At 42.1% G+C, this 19,610-nt stretch overlaps 1 protein-coding gene across 5 annotated transcripts in view; it reads right to left on the bottom strand.

Annotated features, from left to right (window-relative positions):
• Positions 1-4,844: 4,844 nt before the first annotated feature.
• cacna1db (calcium channel, voltage-dependent, L type, alpha 1D subunit, b) overlaps positions 4,845-19,610 on the bottom strand; it is a 139,416-nt gene continuing 124,650 nt past the window's right edge. For all 5 annotated transcript variants that reach the window (XM_072449274.1, XM_072449275.1, XM_072449276.1 and 2 more), the window contains 10 exons: positions 15,581-15,717; positions 15,330-15,437; positions 14,884-15,230; positions 14,212-14,238; positions 13,853-13,987; positions 12,127-12,275; positions 10,585-10,694; positions 10,036-10,170; positions 6,584-6,823; positions 4,845-5,334 (listed from right to left, as the gene is read on the bottom strand). In XM_072449274.1, coding sequence (XP_072305375.1) covers positions 5,014-5,334; positions 6,584-6,823; positions 10,036-10,170; positions 10,585-10,694; positions 12,127-12,275; positions 13,853-13,987; positions 14,212-14,238; positions 14,884-15,230; positions 15,330-15,437; positions 15,581-15,717 — 1,709 coding nt within the window. In that variant the 3' untranslated portion in view covers positions 4,845-5,013. The remainder of the gene's footprint in view (positions 5,335-6,583; positions 6,824-10,035; positions 10,171-10,584; positions 10,695-12,126; positions 12,276-13,852; positions 13,988-14,211; positions 14,239-14,883; positions 15,231-15,329; positions 15,438-15,580; positions 15,718-19,610) is intronic.

The following is a 19,610-nucleotide window of genomic DNA, read 5'->3' as shown; positions in this document are numbered from 1 at the left end:
GAGACTGGGCTTTATCAACTGTGGAGGAGATGCAGAAAAGGAGGTGTAGAGGAGGAAGTACGGAGGATGGAAATAAGGAGGAGGTGAGTGAGGAGGTGGTGAGAAGAAAGAAGGAAGAGGAGGTGTGGAGGATCAAGAGATGAGGAGAAAATGAGGAGGAGGTGAGGACAAGATGAGGATGTGTGGACGAAGGGAGGACAAGAGGAGGCGGAGGGGAGGAGTAGATGAGGAGTATGAGCAAATGATGGGGCGATGAAGCTTCCTTCAAGTCTACCAGCAATTGTTTGCCTTGGCTCCATTTCCCTGGGCGTTGCTGACTGAGCTTAGCCAGACGTAACATGCGTAAAATCCTATGGACTCTGTTTTTTTAAAAAACAAAACGTTTGGACTCTTATCCAAGAGTCTTTCTCAATATGCAAATAGAGTCTGGGAACTCAGATTCTCGGCTGTGCCATGGGCTCTCTTGTCCCTCCCATTGTGGCCAACTTTAAGAAGGCACTGGCCTCCTTTCCAGGCATTGTTCCAAGGCTTTGGCACGTTTGTTACAATCAAGAAACAAGAGCTGAAGCCTTCTCTGATCACATCAACGCTGTGGACCCACATATCAGGTTTACAAGAGAAGACGCTAAGGAAAACCGCTTGGCCTTTCTTGATTGTTCCACTGTCAGAGGAGAGGACGGGAAGCTCCACATAGAAGTGTGTACAGGAAACACACACGGATCAGTACCTGCTCTTTGGCTCTAACCACCCACTACAGCACAAGCTGGGACTGATCAGGACAAGACAACACAGAGCCCAATAAGAGCTCACCGGCAAGAGGAAAGAGGAAAAACATGTCCTGAATGCTCTCTCAGCCTGTTGATACCCCGCTTGGGCTCTCAACAGAGACCAAGCGGTCCAAAGAATCAAAAAGCAGGACAAAAGGGACAAAAGGGAAACAGAACCAAGAAGGAAGGGCGTTTCTAACACTTATATCTCGGGACTGTCTGAAAAACTGCAAAGAATTTTAGACAACATGAAGTCCCTGTTTATTTTAAACCAGGAAACACTGTAAGACAAAAAACGGTTCATCCTAAGAACAAGATGCAGACACTAAAACAGAGCAATGTAGTTTATTCTGTCCAAGCCACTGCACAAAAGGCTTTATCAACACAGAAGGCACTCTACACAGGACCACAGAGCGGACCACAGAGCGGACCACAGAGCGCTGTGCATCTTTTTTTTAAAGATTCTGTTGCCTGTAGGTTTTATTGTACAGGCGAGGACAGGATGAAATGGGGAATGATAGAAAGGGAAGGGCATACAGTAAATCGTCTGAGTCAGGACTTGAACTCACAACACTGCAGCCAGCTGGCATACGTGTGCTGTGACTTAACCACTCCACCTCAGGCAGCACGCAATGCATATCTTCATCTTAAAGCCACTAACCACTGACAGTGAGGTGAAGATACTAAACAGGAGAAAAGATGGTGTTCAAAAAGCCCCCTTCCTTAAATAGGAAGGGGTTTAAGATTCAACCTGCCGGTTGTTTATAATAGTGTGTTGAGACCCTGGAGAGGGAGATGCCCAGGGCATTCTGATGCTAATCAGGTCCTCAGTGAGGAGGGAGTGAAGGTATAAGAATAGGATGTACATAGTCATTACAGGGCTGATAGAAAGAGTAGTCTCAAGTGAAACCAAAAACTCCCTTTATCAGGAGGTCCCGCCCACCTTAGACGGAGTAAGATATAAAACCTGAGATCCCAGACTCGATTTGCAGATTGAGAATGACTCTTGGATGAGTCGAAACTTCTTGTTTTTCAAATAAAGTCCAGATGATACAACTGAATCTGTTTCTACAGTGGAACACTCCTGGACTAAAAAGGAATTACACCGACATGTGTAACATATGTAACATATGTAACATGTGTAAAGCCTCGTACAGACCGCAGCGGCCGAAGCGCCCAGTTTACATTCAACGTCTATGTAAACCCGCGTCGAGCACGTCGTGCGTTTCCCGCGGCGCGATTTCTTCGTTTTTGCGGCGCGATTGGTGCGTTTTCGTACGCTCTCGACGCTTTGGGCACGTATGAGGCGCCCGAAGCGTCCAAAGCGGCCGGCGCGACATGTTCAGCTTTGTTCAGCTTTCTGCAGCAGATGCGCCGCAGCAGCCAATCAGAGATGACGTGCTACGCACGACCCGGAAAAAGACCCAAAACAAACCCGCAGGATAAAAAAAAATCCTTAAAACGCAGCTCTTGGAGCAAATAATGATATTAACTAATCTCTGCTCAGCTCTGAAGTATATGCGGGTCCCAGAAGGGCCCCAGAGCCCATCGCCTCCGCTTTTGGACAGCAACACAGCACAACTCCTCCACTGAGCATGTGCAGGACGACTCGGATGCACGTCTTCTGCTGAGTGTATTTTACGGACATGAGTCCGGGGCATCAAGAACGATTTGTATAAGTTTTGTAACATATGTAAGATTTTTAACATGTGTAAGATGTGTAACTTATGTAACATGTTTACCATATGTAAGCTGTGTAACTTATGCAACATGTTTAAGATGTGTAACTTATGTGTAACATATGTAACTTACGTAACATGTGTAACATTGGTAACATGTGTAAGTTATGTAACATGTGTACCATATGTAACATATTTATGCAACATGTGTAACATGTGTAACTTATTTAACATGTGTAAGATTTGTAACATGTGTAACATGTCACATCTGTAAGATTTGTAACATATGTAACATGTGTAAGATTTGTAACATGTGTAACTTATGTAACATGTGTAACAGGGTCGAGTATTCATAAACACCATAAAACAATAAAACCCTCTTCCTGGAGAATCAGTTTGCAAATATTAAAAGTTTATTGTGGAAAGGCAGCCAGTTGCACAGGATCCCTGACACTGAAGGGCACAAAGGTCACAAAGGGTTCACACAGTAACAAAACAATGCAAACATTAAATGTAACATAACATTGGAATTATTTCGCAGTGAAAATACATTTCATTAATTTCTATGGGTTTAAAATAGATCATTGAATCTTCTGTAGTAATTATGACTTATATGAGTGTAATGGCAACTAGGTGCACATTTTAAATGACAAGCCCTTTGATTTCACGTTGTCCTGATTTAGATTTTAGAAAATTATTAAATAAATACATAAAATATAGGGGGAAAAACATTTACATTTATCAAACTAAATTCTAATGACTTTTGTTGATGGTCTGTGATTGTAAAGAATATATTTGTTGAACCTTAACAGTTTTGGTTTGGGTCCACACATTAGAGGTCAGAGGCCCTCCACACCTGTGGTTGAACAATGCAACCACATTTTAATACAAAGGAAAGATTTCACCTTCATTTATTTTGAAAAGACTGTGGACTTTGTGCCAGTTTTTATTTCACGTGGATAGTCCCAGTAATGACAGAGATATGAACCATAAACCAGGTGAAAACATTTGCAATCTGAAAGTTTAAAGGTACAAATCTACTCCAAATTCTGACCTGTCTCAGCTCTATATTAAAAGAGACATATTATGTTTTTCCCCAGGTTCTTAGTATTGCACTAGAACATAAGTAGATTATCATTGAACATAGTGTTCATTGTAAAACAGAATATTGATCCGAAACATCTTAGTCATAGAAACAGGTCCATTAACTGCAGAAGTGATAAGCCCTGCCTCTTCAGAGTGGCATTTCACTGTAACAAGCAGCACATTACATGTTTTTATTTACGTTACTCAAGTACATGTACTGTATCACTCGAGAATATTTCAAATAGTCTAAATACAGGATGTGGGCGGGGATAAGGGGCAGGTGAAAACCTTTCTGAGCACTCGAGCCTCAGTTGCTTTGAGTAAATGAATGATGAGGAAACACTGTTGAAACAAGGTTCAAAGCTCATTAAAGAGGATTTTGCGCAATATGTCTCCTTTAAACAACATAGTGAAATTAAAGGTGCACTATGTAACCTTCCCGATTTAAAGGGCCTGTCACCTGTTTGTCTCATGAAAATGTTTTGCCTGGAACGTTGCACAGTATGGCATTAAAGTCATCTATCGATATTTAATTACAAGGGTTTTTATTGCCAAAAGAAATATTTGATTTTGTGGCGTCACCTTCCTGTTTCCATGGCTATTGCAGAGTTTGATGCTATTTTGCGTAACATTCCAGGTAAAACCACAACCTCGAGCCCTTTAACAGCTCCAAATGTGCCATAAATGACCACGGTTGCGTACGGACTTTCAGGGACAGAGATATGTCGAGGCAACACTCACGTTAAACTATAGAAACATGAATAAAACAGCTTTATTTACAAAGACAGACTACACGTGTAGCTTCACAGCGCAGGGCGAGGTCGTGGGGATGAGTATCATCAGTGGGTACATTAAACATATTTACTGGTCCCTAAAATACATGTGTGGACAAGGATTGGGCCATATTTATAACATTAGAAATCTAAATCTGAATATTTAGATGACGTTATTTATGGCCATGTATTCGAAATGTGCTAAAAGATAAACGTAATAATCTTAGTCAAGGTTAAAGTATTGGACAAAACGTGAAGTGTAAAATGAAACATAACAGAGCAGGAATAGTTTATACCCGTGTTTGAAAGTTTGGAAGAAGCTTCTGTTCATTTTATTTAAAATCAGCGCTTTTTGTAGTTTAAAATGTTTTTGTTTTTATTTTTGAAGATAATCTTGATATTCTTGATGTGGCGTATGAATATTGGGACTGAAAAAGCTGCAGTTGTCCAGCTCCAGTGCAACGTGCTCTTGATCAGTGTTGAAAACAGAAGAGCTTGTGAAGCTACACGGCGCCTGTCACTTTAACTTTAAGGTGTTTCACCCTAAGACCACATGGGGGCAGTGTTCTGGCTGGTTCTCTCTGATTTCCCATAAAAAAAGAGAAAAACAAGGCACTTTGCTTTGTTAATTGTCCATAATCTTTAAAAGTTTTCATAAATAAATAAATAAAATTGAAAAAACCTAGACGAGTTCGTTTGGAGCCGTTGCTATAGCGACGTTATGCAGATGATCTCGTCCCTCAGGTCCTCGTATGCACGCACAGCCACGTACGGCTCCTCATCGCTGTAGTCCCGTATGCTGCGGTCCCTGGTCAGTGCCTCGGACCGGGCCCCTGAGGTTCCTCCTGGAGCCCCGGAGCTCCCCGAGGCCCCCGTGCTCCCGTTAGCCATGGTGCCGTTGAGCAGGACACTGGCGGCGCTCTCCATCTCGTCGATGGTGAGCTCGCACACGCTGGCGATCTCCAGCTGGGTCGCGGACACAAAGTTTGGGTCGCGGGCGTATTTTCCTAAACCCTCTGAGATCAGCACCTGTCAGGGACAAGAGAGGACAATGACCTTTCTCTGTTTGGGGAATTTAGGCAAGATGCTGTAGCCAACATGGTTCTGACTCAATAACTTTAGTTTAACCGTCCAAAGTTATTTCTCACTTTCCTAACACATTCCAAGCATCTGAATTCTTCACTGTCATGAATTTATGAGCTGAGATTTGCTGTAATGCTACTACTAGCATGTTAACAGCGCACCAGCCTTACTTTCTGGTTCACGGAAGACAAACTGCTGTATAATTAGATGTAGACAACACACAGCAGTCTCATTTTCACTCTCAGTAGGAGCTGCTTTTACAATATATCTGTTCTAGGGCAAAGCAAAAAAAAAGGAAAACAGCTTAAAGAAAAATAAGGACAAAATGTCGGGAAGTAACTAAATAGTTCATCTTTCCTTTGGTGTTCAGAATACAGTAACTTTCTTCAAATCAAATAAATACATCACGATCATTTGACAGATAACAAGGCTCTTGAGGTGAGGCCTGTTTAATCCTATGTCACATTTTTACACTATAATATAATGCAGCTCAAAGTAAAAGTATTCAGAATACAGTTCAGAACAGAACAGAATATGTAATGTAGGAATTAATAAGCATTTAATATTGTGATGCATCAATATACCTTTCATTGTTATTGCAGACTGGACACACACACACACACACTCCAAATTCTTGCTCTGTCTGCTTGGTCTGTCTCTGCTCCCCCAACCAGCTTCTCTGTCTGGGTCAAGGGTCGCATCTCACGACCATATTAGGATGTCCTGGAAGGTACAGCCTGGTACGGCTGGTGCCAGAGAAGATCCACCTTCTTATGAATATTCATATTCTTTGTCCTGTGTGTGAGAGGCCCCCAGATGAGGAGCAGACGTCTGATGGGAACTTGTGTGAGGGACAGGACATGCGTTTTTAATCTGTTAGTTTTGTAATCGTAGGGAATAAATACTTTTATTTTAACGACCATAATCTTGTCTTGTTATTCTCAGTAATTAGAAATAACAGTAACAAAATACATTTTAACACTGGTATTCAGTATTCTGTAACATAATTATTCTATACAAGTATTCTTCTCAACACTGGTTACGCTATAATATAGAGTATGGGCTCATTCACACTTACACGAAACTAAACCTGGACTAAATTCACATCAAACAAGGACTAGAACAGGACCAAACTAAGTCCACATCAGGACAATTGAAGTGTGAAATAAAGGTTAAGATAAACAAAGACACGTACCGCCTCCACCAGGCTGTGTGCGCTACCCCTCTTGGACAGGATGTGTGTGCAGGTGTCAGGGGGCAGGTGCAGGTGTGGTGGGGGCACACAGGGTCCTGGGGTGTAGGTGTGGATGTGCTCGGGCTCAGGGAGGTGGCTCTGTGCTGGTCCTGAGCTCTGGTTCTGTCCCGCGGTGAACCAGGAGCTCCTCTTCACTGCTCCCGGGAGGCTGCACACGCTGCCCGAGCTGCGCCAGTCCACCTGCAGACGGCCAATGAAAGAGGAGGATGAACTGCTTGTAGAAAAGATTCTGTTGTATCATCTGGACACTTTCACTTTGACTCTCATCCAAGAGTCATTCTCAATCTGTGGACCTAGTCTGAGAACTAATATATTCTACTCTGAGTAGGCCCTGCCCACCACGCGAAGCCTCCTAATAATAGCGGTTTACAGTTTTGTTTACACTATTGTAATTTAACCTGAAACCTCCATTTCCAGTTTAAAGAGGGATTCTCTTTGTCTAGAAAAATTGCCTCCTTAACTCCTCTTTCAAACCATCTCTTCTCCTGCTTTGAATCTTCACCTCATTGTCTTCAAATAAGTGGTTTGTGGCTTTAAGTGAAGATACACAGCGCTCTGTGGTCCTGAATTCAAGTGCCTTCTGAGCTGATGAAGCCGTTTGTGAAGTGTCTGTCCAACAGTGATCAGGGAATGACAGTCAGTTTACAATAGGATTTTGATATTTGACATTACTGGGCTGTTAGAATACAAAGAAGAGTCGTTTCAAATTAAATCAGGAGGCTCCGCCCGGTGGGCAGGGCCTACTCAGAGTAGGATAAATATCTGAGTTCTCAGTCCACAGATTAAGAATGACTCTTGGATGAGAGTCAAAACGTCTGTTTTTTTCTAAAACCGTGTCCAGATCTTTTTGTACAATGGAACTGTATGGATGAAATATCACACCGACTTGTATGTATGTATGTATGTATGTATGTATGTATGTATGTCTGTATGTATGTATGTATGTATGTATGTATGTATGTATGTCTGTATGTATGTATGTATGTATGTATGTATGTATGTATGTATGTATGTATGTATGTCTGTATGTATGTATGTATGTATGTATGTATGTATGTATGTATGTAGTATATGTATGTATGTATGTATGTATGTATGTATGTATGTATGTATGTAGTATATGTATGTATGTATGTATGTATGTATGTAGTATATGTATGTATGTATGTATGTATGTATGTATGTAGTATATGTATGTATGTGTGTGTGTGTGTGTGTATGTATGTATGTATGTATGTATGTATGTATGTAGTATATGTATGTATGTATGTATGTATGTATGTATGTATGTAGTATATGTATGTATGTATGTATGTATGTATGTAGTATATGTATGTATGTGGTATATGTATGTATGTATGTATGTATGTATGTATGTATGTATGTATGTATGTATGTATGTAGTATATGTATGTATGTGGTATATGTATGTATGTATGTAGTATATGTGTTTATGTAGTATATGTATGTAGTATATGTGTGTATGTAGTATATGTATGTATGTATGTATGTATGTATGTATATGTATGTATGTATGTATATGTATGTAGTATATGTGTTTATGTAGTATATGTATGTAGTATATGTGTGTATGTAGTATATGTATGTAGTATATGTATGTATGTATGTATGTATGTATGTAGTATATGTGTGTATGTAGTATATGTATGTATGTATGTAGTATATGTGTGTATGTAGTATATGTATGTATGTATGTATGTATGTAGTATATGTATGTATGTGGTATATGTATGTATGTGGTATATGTATGTATGTATGTATGTAGTATATGTATGTATGTATGTAGTATATGTGTTTATGTAGTATATGTATGTAGTATATGTGTGTATGTTGTATATGTATGTATGTATGTATGTATGTATGTATATGTATGTATGTATGTATGTATATGTATGTAGTATATGTGTTTATGTAGTATATGTATGTAGTATATGTGTGTATGTAGTATATGTATGTATGTATGTATGTATGTAGTATATGTATGTATGTATGTATGTAGTATATGTGTGTATGTAGTATATGTATGTATGTATGTAGTATATGTGTGTATGTAGTATATGTATGTATGTATGTATGTATGTATGTAGTATATGTGTGTATGTAGTATATGTATGTATGTATGTATGTAGTATATGTGTGTATGTAGTATATGTATGTATGTATGTATGTATGTATATGTATGTATGTAGTATATGTGTGTATGCAGTATATATATGTATGTATCTATGTATGTATGTAGTATATGTTTGTATGTATCTAGATGAACTGCGTGATCACGTTGCAAACACAGGTGTTAAAGGTGCTGTTACCTATGGGGCCTTCAAAAGAGGAGTGAGGAGTTTATAAGCACTTTCACTCCCAGAGGCCAGAGTAAATCTAACTAGTGCATTTCCTGCTTTGGCCGCAGTTATTTTATTACTTGGTTTATGGATTTTAAATGAAATATATTGAACAGGCGGGCGAAATATAAATATAATTTCAATTTCAAAATACATTTTTTCCGGGTTTTCCCAAAATACACCACGGGAGGAGAGGAGGAGGAGATGGCGCACAGGTGAGTGTAACAGTAGATTTAGCGTATTTTGCATCGGTAGAACTGACGCTTCTAAGTGTGCACCCTTAGTCACGGCAAAAGGCGCTGGAAAAAATGTGGTAAACGGGTTTAAAATGTGTATTCGCGATATAAAGGCGCGCAGCAGACAGGGGAACGGACGCGCGCGCGCTCTCACCGGGGCCCCGCACAGGGACGGAGCGGCTCCGTCACAGATTCCAGCAGGATTTTGACGAAAAATTACCTCACACGCTCTTATCTTTTGACTTGATACCGCTTTTTATATTTCATTTAAAGCTATTTTGAGTTGTCGGCGGTACTTTATAAAAAATAAATAATCTAAGTGTAGCGGATCCGTAAACCAAGTAATAAAATAACTGTGGCCTTTGCAGAAAATAAAATGCTCTATAACTAGATAGAGACAGCACACAGTTCTGAATGATACAAGGAAATATAAAAGACAGTCTCTTCCACAACTGAGAGACAAGGTACAAATAAGATGTGTCCCTGATCTCAGGGCTCGGGGAAAGTACACTGCACCATCTGTTTTCAAAATTCAAATGTTGCTTCATTTTTGGGACCTAAAATAATTCATAAGAACAAATCCTTCTGTACGATTCGTCAATTCTTCTTGTTTAGTGTGTGTAGGAGCTGATTTAAGGCCTGAGCTTTGTGTATCTGGGAGAAAAATGCATTTGCAGAAAACAGACTTTGATGAAGTGGATTCAGGCCATCTTTAGGAGCAGGTTTGACGTGTTGAGCGAGCAAACTGACCAAAGAGCATCATTTTCAAACTACAACACAGACGACTGGGGCAGACCTGTATGAGCGGGGTGTAGCAGGAGGACGCTGACCCAGAAGGAGACGCAGGAGGAGTGGCCCAGGAGCGCTGAGACCTGCTGGAGCCAGAGACCTTCTGCAGTCTGCTGGCATCCAGACCAGCCACCGCCATCACCTGGAGGAGAAGCAGGAGGAGGAGCAGGAGGAGGAGCAGGAGGATGAACAGAGGAGGAGCAGGATGAACAGAGGAGGAGGTGCAGGAGAATGTATGAGGAGGAGTAGAGACAGAGGAGGAGCAGGATGAGGAGGAGGAGCAGGAACATTACTGTGTGTGTGTGTTTCTCTCTCTCTGTGTGTGTGTGTGTGTGTGTGTATGTATGTGTGTGTGTGTTTTTCTCTGCGTGTGTGTGAGTGTGTGGTTGTGTATGTGTGTGTGTGTGTGTGTGTTTCTTTCTCTCTCTGTGTGTGTGTGTTTTTCTCTGGTGTGTGTGAGTGTGTGTGTGGTTGTGTGTGTGTGTGTGTGTATGTGTGTGTGTGTGTGTGTATGTGTGTGTGTGTGTGTGTGTGTGTGTGTGTGTGAGGGTCTGACCTGTTGCTGCATCAGGTTCAGGGGCAGAGCGGTGATGGGCGGAGACAGAGGAGGGGCGTGGTCGTCCTGCCGCCGCAGACACTCGATACTGAAGGTGGATCTATGAGAGGCTGAGAGCAGAGCACATGACTCCTCACAAGAGGCTCTCACACTGTTGTGGCTCTCACACTGTTGTGGCTCTCACACTTTTGTGGCTCTCACACTTTTGTGGCTCTCACACTTTTGTGGCTCTCACACTGTTGTGGCTCTCACACTGTTGTGGCTCTCACACTGTTGTGGCTCTCACACTCTTGTGGCTCTCACACTGTTGTGGCTCTCACACTGTTGTGGCTCTCACACTGTTGTGGCTCTCACACTGTTGTGGCTCTCACACTTTTGTGGCTCTCACACTTTTGTGGCTCTCACACTGTTGTGGCTCTCACACTGTTGTGGCTCTCACACTGTTGTGGCTCTCACACTGTTGTGGCTCTCACACTTTTGTGGCTCTCACACTTTTGTGGCTCTCACACTGTTGTGGCTCTCACACTCTTGTGGCTCTCACACTTTTGTGGCTCTCACACTTTTGTGGCTCTCACACTGTTGTGGCTCTCACACTTTTGTGGCTCTCACACTTTTGTGGCTCTCACACTGTTGTGGCTCTCACACTGTTGTGGCTCTCACACTGTTGTGGCTCTCACACTGTTGTGGCTCTCACACTTTTGTGGCTCTCACACTGTTGTGGCTCTCACACTCTTGTGGCTCTCACACTTTTGTGGCTCTCACACTGTTGTGGCTCTCACACTTTTGTGGCTCTCACACTTTTCTGGCTCTCACACTGTTGTGGCTCTCACACTGTTGTGGCTCTCACACTTTTCTGGCTCTCACACTGTTGTGGCTCTCACACTTTTCTGGCTCATTCACTTGACAACTTCATGCAAAACTGAATTGAATTTATTTTGTAAACTAAATGTTCAAACTGTCAGAAATTGTGGCTCTTGCTTGTAAAATTGCTCTTGAATATTGTGTATTGATGACATCACTGTTAGAAGTTGCTGTTAAAACTCTCATTTGGAGCTTTTCTTCACAAACTGAGCAGTATAAACTATGATAATATCTACCACAGGTTTTATCTATCAAATGAAGAATTAGGTAGAAAAACATTGAAAACTGCCTTATGCTTTGTTCTTATTGTTTCGGTCAACATGCTCTCGTACCTTTGCTTTGGCACCTCATGTTGTACTTTGAATACTTATTATGAATACTGCTAAGGTCTCAGATTTATGGACTTAAAAACAGCAGCGATCTCAGAGCTCGACCTGTGATGTCACAGAACTGGGACACTTGAAACTGAGTATTTATATCTGAGGCTCAGAGAGAGAGGACCTACAGAACAGCATTCATCAAACAAGTATAAAAGAAGATAAATCCAATTCCAGGTAACTTGAAAGCTCAAAAAAAGTCAATTTAGCACTCTTTAGAGGAGACAGCCCTCTGCAGGAGCCATGATTCAGCATAAGTATAATAAAAGATTACAAAGATATAAGATATGAATATGAGGTGTACCCTGAGGTGAGGGGAGGAACCATCTCCTCGGTGATGGCCTGTCCTCTCTGAAAATCAACTCCTGGTCGTCGTCATAGAAACCGCCAGCCTCCTGGTTGCCAAGGTAACCGTCCAGGTCCCCATCAGAGTCCAGAGGTGAACTGGGTAATCTGAAAGAGGAAAAGGAGAGGCTGAGGTTTAGCAGAGTTATTAGTTTCAAACCAGAGCCTAAATATTGTTCATTTATTATCTATAACCATGATACAATTAGTGGCTAATATTAACATGACGACCTGGTTTAGTCTTACTTTAGTCCCTTAGTTGTCCCTGGTTTAGTCCTGGTTTTGTCCATGTTTTAGTCTTGGTTTAAACCTGGGTTTAGTCCTGGTGTTCTCCCTGGTTTAGTTCTGGTTCATTCATGTTTTAGTCTTGTGCTAGTCCTGGTTTAGTCTCGCTTTAGTCCTGGTCTTGTCCCTGGTTAATCCTCCTTTATTCTTTCCTGTCAATTCAACAGAATTGTGTCCAAACGTGTGATTAAATGTATTAATTCAGGTTTATTTGAGGCAAAGCTGAATGGACTGTAAAAGCACCCACAAGAATCACAATCCTTATTTAAAAAACTCTTCCTCACCCTCTGCGGGTGGTCTCTATTTATCCCCCTCAAGCTCGGGTCCTCCACCAGAGGCCCCTGGGAGCTTGAGGGTTCTTCAAGTTCTTTGCTGTTCCTGCACTGCACTTTTCTGGTCTGATGTTTTTCCTGGGATCTGCTCGAGCCATTCCTCTTGTTTGGGGGTCACTGCCCCGAGTGCTCCGGTCACTACGAGCACCACCGATACCTTCAAGCTCCAGGCCTTCTCAAGCTCTTCTCTGAGGCCTTGGTATTTCTCTAATTTCTCATGTTCCTTTCATTCCGTTACCATTCCATGGTACTACAATGTCCACCATTACCATTCGGTCCGTCTGTATCTGGAAGTCCCAGAGGACCTTGGCTCGGTCGTTCTCCACTACCTTTGGTGGTGTTTCCCACTTTGTCCTTGGGGTCTCCAGCCCGTACTCTGCACAGATGTTTCTGTACACTGTACAACAAGGTTATGACATCTTACACCCTGCAGTTATGTGCGGGTTGGTCTCAGGGCCCCCTTTGCACAGCCTACACCTTGGGTCTTGTCTAGTTTGGTAGATCAGGGCCTCTATTGATCTCGTGTTCACGAGTGAGGCAAGTCCTCACTCGTGAACACGAGATCAATAGATCAATAATAGTAGGTATTTGGCCGTAGCTGTTTTCCTTGTTACCTCTTTGGTTGCCATTTGCCTGTGGGATTCCCAGGTACTTGTAACTGCCCTCAATGTCTGCTATTGTTCCTTCTGGGAGTGAGACCCCCTCTGTGTGGACCACCTTCCCTCTAGTCCAAATGACATTCTGATATCTGAGCTGTAGATCCTGGTGGTGTGAATCCGGGAGTCAATGTCCCGCTCGCTCTTAGCATACAGCATGTTGTCCATGTCGAGGAAGTGACTGATGGTGGCCCTGTTCCTGAGTCGTATCCATAGCCAGTCTTGTTGATTATTGGGCTGAGGGGGTTCAGACCTATGCAGAACAGCAGTGGGGACAGCGCATCACCTTGGTATATGCCACATTTGAAGTGTCCTGGCACTACCTAATGGTGCATCTGATTGTTGACAGTTATTGGGGGTCAGAACAAGGAGTAAATACATTACTGATGGTGATGTGGTGCTGAGAGCTCACCTGTCTGCTCTGGGCCTTTCTTCTTCACTGAAGTCCTGAGAGGCCCTGTCCTCATGCTCCTCTGAGCCCAGGTCCGGGTCACTGTGTGCAGGCTCTGCTCTGCGCACGGTCGGGTACACGGCTCCATGCTCAGACCTGACCAGCACACAGCACTTACAACAGGTGGCTTTTATGCACCAATTCTGCTTTTTTAGTCTCAACACTGATGATACAACATTTAGTAACATATTGGGGCAGATATTTTAATGTCATTCAAAACAAGTGTTTTAACGACCATGACACATTCTGATCATGTATAATACTGTACTTTCTCCCCCATTGACGGGAGTAAATGCAGGGAGTAAATGACGTGACAGTACCTGATGTAGGCCTCATAGTAACGTGTCCTGGTCAGGGAGGGTTGAGGGAAAAGAAAAGAAACAGACAAAGCCTTAAACACAACTAAAATTAATTGTACATCTGTCCAACACAACAATCTGACTTTTTATTTCTACCTTTAATGACTAAACAATTTAAAACCAAAAGAGCTTATGCTCTGACATCCTTTTCAGTAGTAAAATTACCATTGACATTCTGACTCAGTGGCAGTGAGTGGCAGACTCATGAGTATTTCTTTGCTTTTTTGTGAATATTATATTTATGTGCAAATGTACATACAGTTTTTTGCTTTGATAGCACAAAAAAGCAGCTTGTTTTCTAATGGGACGAGGAGATGTATTGGATACATTCCTTCAGCCCACAACATGGAACATTCAAGGAGACAAAGGTAATCAGTTCAGCAGTGTGTGATCCCGAATCTATAGCTGCAGTGTTCCGTTTTTCTTACATTCTTCACTTACTTATCTTTACTGAGCAGTTGTTTTGAGCTCTCACAGAAGCAGATTTCATTACTCACCATACATACTCTATACCATACATACTCTATGCAGTTTCCCCACTGACAAAACTCCAAATGTTCTGATGTTATCTGCATAACCTCTATTAGAGCTTCATAAGTCTTACTGTACAATGTTTTACTCCTCGCCCTTTACCTGGTGGAGTGGGACTTCTGGCTCTGCAGTCTGCAGTAGGGGGACGAGCGCTGGTGCTTGGCTGAGGCAGGGCGCTCCCGCAAGAGGAACCTTTGCTGCCCCCCGCTGCTCAGGGACAGCGCTGCGGGGGCGTTGGCATTGTTCAGGTTGGCGTTGGATGGGATGGGGGACTGTCTGGAGTTGCAGCAGTGGTTGGGCAGAGAGGGTGAGGAAGTGGGTTCCGGCTCAGGGTGGGTTCGGTCCAGAGAGGAAGGCAGTATCTGGAGGGGTCTCTGGGTCACTGTGGTGGGCTGGGACGGGTCGGCTCCCACGTGGTTGATGTGGTTCCCAAAAAGGCCGCCGTTTCTCTGTCACAACAGACCATGCATGTGTTTACTATAGAGATTTTCTCCTCTTTAGCAGGACCAATAAATCAATAATGTAACAATCCAAAGCCATACTCTAACCATATAGATGTCCTCGTCCTCTTCATCAACTAGCCCCTCCTCCTGCAGGTCACATGATATGGCCCTGCGGATCTCAGGCCCAATGTCGTGCAGTGTGCGCAGACCGGCCTAGAGACCACAACACACTCACAAGTCCATACACTTCTCCACATTTCAGCTTTTATTCAACTTTTTTCTTACACAGAACAATGTAATGATGTTTCACACTGAAAATTCAACTGTGTCTGTGTGGTGATGAACGAGTCTGGTACCTGCAGAGCCATGGTGGTGTTGATTCTGTCCAAGGAGCGCCGTCCCACCAGCCCTTGCTCTTTGCGCCTCTTGAACTTTCTGAAGTAGTCCTGTATCAGGAAGGTGGCATAGAACTTCCCCACTGTCACCTCGTCATCTGAGACACACCACACACACCCGACTCCCCGGTCAGCACCGAATATGTGCTCCAGACAAAGATTAGCCTATGCGTGACCAGGGCATCCAGCTAACAGGCTCTACGAGGACTATAAATGACCAGAGCATCCAGCTAACAGGCTCTACGAGGACTACAAATGACCAGAGCATCCAGCTAACAGGCTCTACGAGGACTACAAATGACCAGAGCATCCAGCTAACAGGCTCTACAAGGACTACAAATGACCAGAGCATCCAGCTAACAGGCTCTACAAGGACTACAAATGACCAGGGCATCCAGCCAACAGGCTCTACGAGGACTACAAATGACCAGAGCATCCAGCTAACACAGGCTCTACGAGGACTACAAATGACCAAGGCATCCAGCTAACACAGGCTCTACGAGGACTACAAATTACCAGAGCATCCAGCTAACCGGCTCTACGAGGACTACAATTTCGATGCTCAGGGTGGGTTGCGGGCTGAACATTGTAAAATTTCTATAAAATATGTCAACAGTTTATATAGTCTCTTTCTCTCTCTCTCTATATCTATATTTGTATGTATATAAATACATATACAGTATATATATACATATATACACATATACAGTATATATATATATATATATATATATATATTTATATATATATATATATATATATATATACATACTCAGACTCATGCATTAGCAGCAGGAGCAGGCATATAGAGTTTACGCCAAATAGCTTTAGCAATAAAAAACCCTGCTATATATTGATCAGAAATGAATAACTATAATCAGAAATATTTTGAGGGCTGAATCAATGCGTCTGGGGGGCCTCATTCGGCCCCCCCATTCGGCCCCCATATAAATGACCAAAATTGATAGATATACACGGTCGGGCTACAAACATTAATTGGAATAATCATAACTAGTTAACTAAATTGCTCATATTTGTTGTTCTCCAGGTTAATTTACACTAACACAGAAGCAAAACACAGGGAAATAGCAGAAGACAATAAAAAAACAAAGCTTACAGCTTTATTAAATAAAAAAAAAGATTTGTGATAGTAAGTGGCAGTGGCGGGACGTGTATCTGGGACCTGGGCCTTCAGTGAGGTCCTACACAGTCCCACCCGAATGAACCATCATTATGATGCCATGGCTCTAGACACTATACACTTAGACAGAAACACAGTTTAACCAGGCGTTGTGTTACCTTGTCCTCGCCGTTGCCCGCGTTGGAACTTTGAAAGTGGGGAACGAACCGCCTGTGACAGGCTTTGTAGCGTCTGCGTCGGACGACCTCTCCTTACAATGTCTAACTTTTCTTGAAAAGTTTTTCTTGAGAAAGACGTTATATTTATATCCTCGACCTAATCGATATCTTTTCCTCCTTCCACATTGTGGGTTGAAAAAACAGCTTTGTAGTACGCAGATTAATTTGTTTATCAAATTCAGTTTCCTCGTTCTGAGGTTCTGCATAGCCCCGCCCATAGGACCTGCCTCTCAAAATTGGTGATCCAATCAAAAGACGTGCACCTGCTAGAAGGCGTACAAGAGCCAACTCTAAAGCTGATTGGTTGACACATCATTTTCATTTCCATTCACTTTAAGCTACAAGCACCCTCACTGTTGAGTCTGAAGGCCTGAGGGCAGATTTCAGATCCCTGGCAACACATGATGGCTGAATATGATTGGATAAAAGATCTAACATAAAGACCTCCAAATCTCAACCTGGTGCTGGAAGCAGTGCAACCAAGAGGAAAGCCATGAAATGAAGAGTATAATTCTTACTCGGGGGAATAATTGAAGAAATACTTGTGGGAAGATATATATTTTATATATATATATATATATTAAATTATATTCATAATTATTCTGATTATGTTTAGGCTAGCAGAGAAGGCCTTGCTGGCCCTGACGGCCCACTACTGGTAAGTCGGCACATTTTTGTACATATTCTCATATTTTCAGTGTGCAATATAAATAATAATTTGAGGAATAAAAAAAAATAAAAAATTGCTGACCACTAACAGACACAATAAACATTGACAGCACACAGTAAAGTTTCTCACGCTCTTCTATGTATCTAAAAATACATCTGGGCTGACTATCAGTGTGGATCGAAACGTCTGACCAAACAAGCCAATGGTAAAACCCATCAGAGGAGATAGTATCTGCCAATGAGGAGTCACGTCTCATGTGAAAAGCATATTCACACCGCACACAGGAAGCAGCCAATAAAGTCAGAGGCACACATACGGAACCAACCAAAGCAACAAACTCTAGAGTAGACACAACTAGGAAGCACATGCAAAAGCAGCAGAGCAGAGCAGAGCTGGAGCTGGAGCAGGAGCTGGAGGAGCCATGCAGAAGCAGTGTGGCGGTGCTCTCAGACACACAGAAACCTGAGCGGGGACCCGGAGTCATAATGCTCATGGTGCGGCTGAAATGTGCCTTTTTCTACTCAGAGATTAAGGATTGACAAATAAAGTAGTTTTCAGGTTTAACCATTTTAGATTAATCTCAATAAATAAATGTCTACCAGTAGAGTAAGACATATTTCTGTTATTTCTAAACCTCAGAACAGTAACTCAAATGAAGATGAAGTCATCAATAACATTAAGGCCCGCCCACATTCAGGCAGTCGGAACGGGCAATAATGTCTCATCCATCAAATAAATAAAAATAAAGTTTCTTTTGAAAATGTAATATATTATTGTTGGAAACCAATACTGCATTCTACTCAGTAGTAGAAAGTAGAAACATCACAGTATGTACTTCTGTTACTTAATTTTTGATTTATTTGATCAATTTGAATAGTTTAAAAGACACTTTTCTTACACCTGAGACAGTTGTAACTAAAAGGCTCTGTTCAGAAAAGGAATGTGTTACCTTTCCACATAAATATAATATTGAATGTAGTATTGAATTTATTTCTAATTTTATGAAGGAATATGAAAGTTTGCAGTCTACTCTACAGTTGCACCAATTTACATGCACACATTAGTTAGATTTGTATAGATAAGGGACCTCGTAAAAATACAATTTAACTTTGTTTTCTGGAGAGAGCCTTGGTTATTTCTAGTGGAGGTGCCAGCCATTCATGCCGCCAGCTAAAACAGGACTGCCCCAAAGAGCTTAGGGGGCGCTACAGAGAGAAGGACCGACAGGAGCTACTGAGGCAGGAGCTGCAGAGGAAGAGAAGCTCGCACAGAAACAGAAACAGAGTTAGTCATAAACACTAAAGCACAGAAGAGCATATAGAGGAGACACATAAGTGATGGCACAGGTGCACTGTTTATGGAAATGATAAACTTTGAAAATGTCTCATGTTCTAATGTAAATGATTTGTTGAACTCTGTTACATCTAGTGTTTTGAATGTTCTGGACACCATCGCCCCTATAAAGGCTAAAATGGTTAAAAATAAGCAGAAGGCGCCGTGGAGAAATGATGATTCGGTCAGGGCACAGAAAAGGGAGTGCCGCAGGGCCGAACGGAAATGGCGCAAGTCAAAGCTCCAGGTTCAAAAAGAGATTTACAAAGAGAAGCTGAACATGTACAACCTAATCTTACGTAGAACTAGGGAAAGATATTTTTCTGAAATAATTGGAAGCTGCAGTAACAACTCGCATGTCCTGTTTGCCACAGTAAACAGATTAACAAACCCTCCAGCTCAGCTGGAGAACTCATTTCCACATCCAAGTGTAATGAGTTTGCATTATTCTTTAATGACAAAGTTCAGGGCATTAAAAATGCTATAAATCCCACAATGCAAAAAATTACCCTAAAACCACCAAGACACTTAGAGCTAACTCACTTTGCACCAGTAACTGACAAAACTGTCCATGAGATCATCACCAGTCTGAGTTCATCTACATGCTGCCTTGATGTGTTACCCACCAAA

Source organism: Eucyclogobius newberryi, unplaced genomic scaffold (assembly GCF_026437365.1).
Source record: "Eucyclogobius newberryi isolate DKJ021-1_F unplaced genomic scaffold, fEucNew1.0.hap1 SCAF_17, whole genome shotgun sequence".
Classification (NCBI taxonomy): Eukaryota; Metazoa; Chordata; class Actinopteri; order Gobiiformes; family Gobiidae; genus Eucyclogobius; species Eucyclogobius newberryi.
This window is presented reverse-complemented; position numbering and strand designations above follow the sequence as displayed.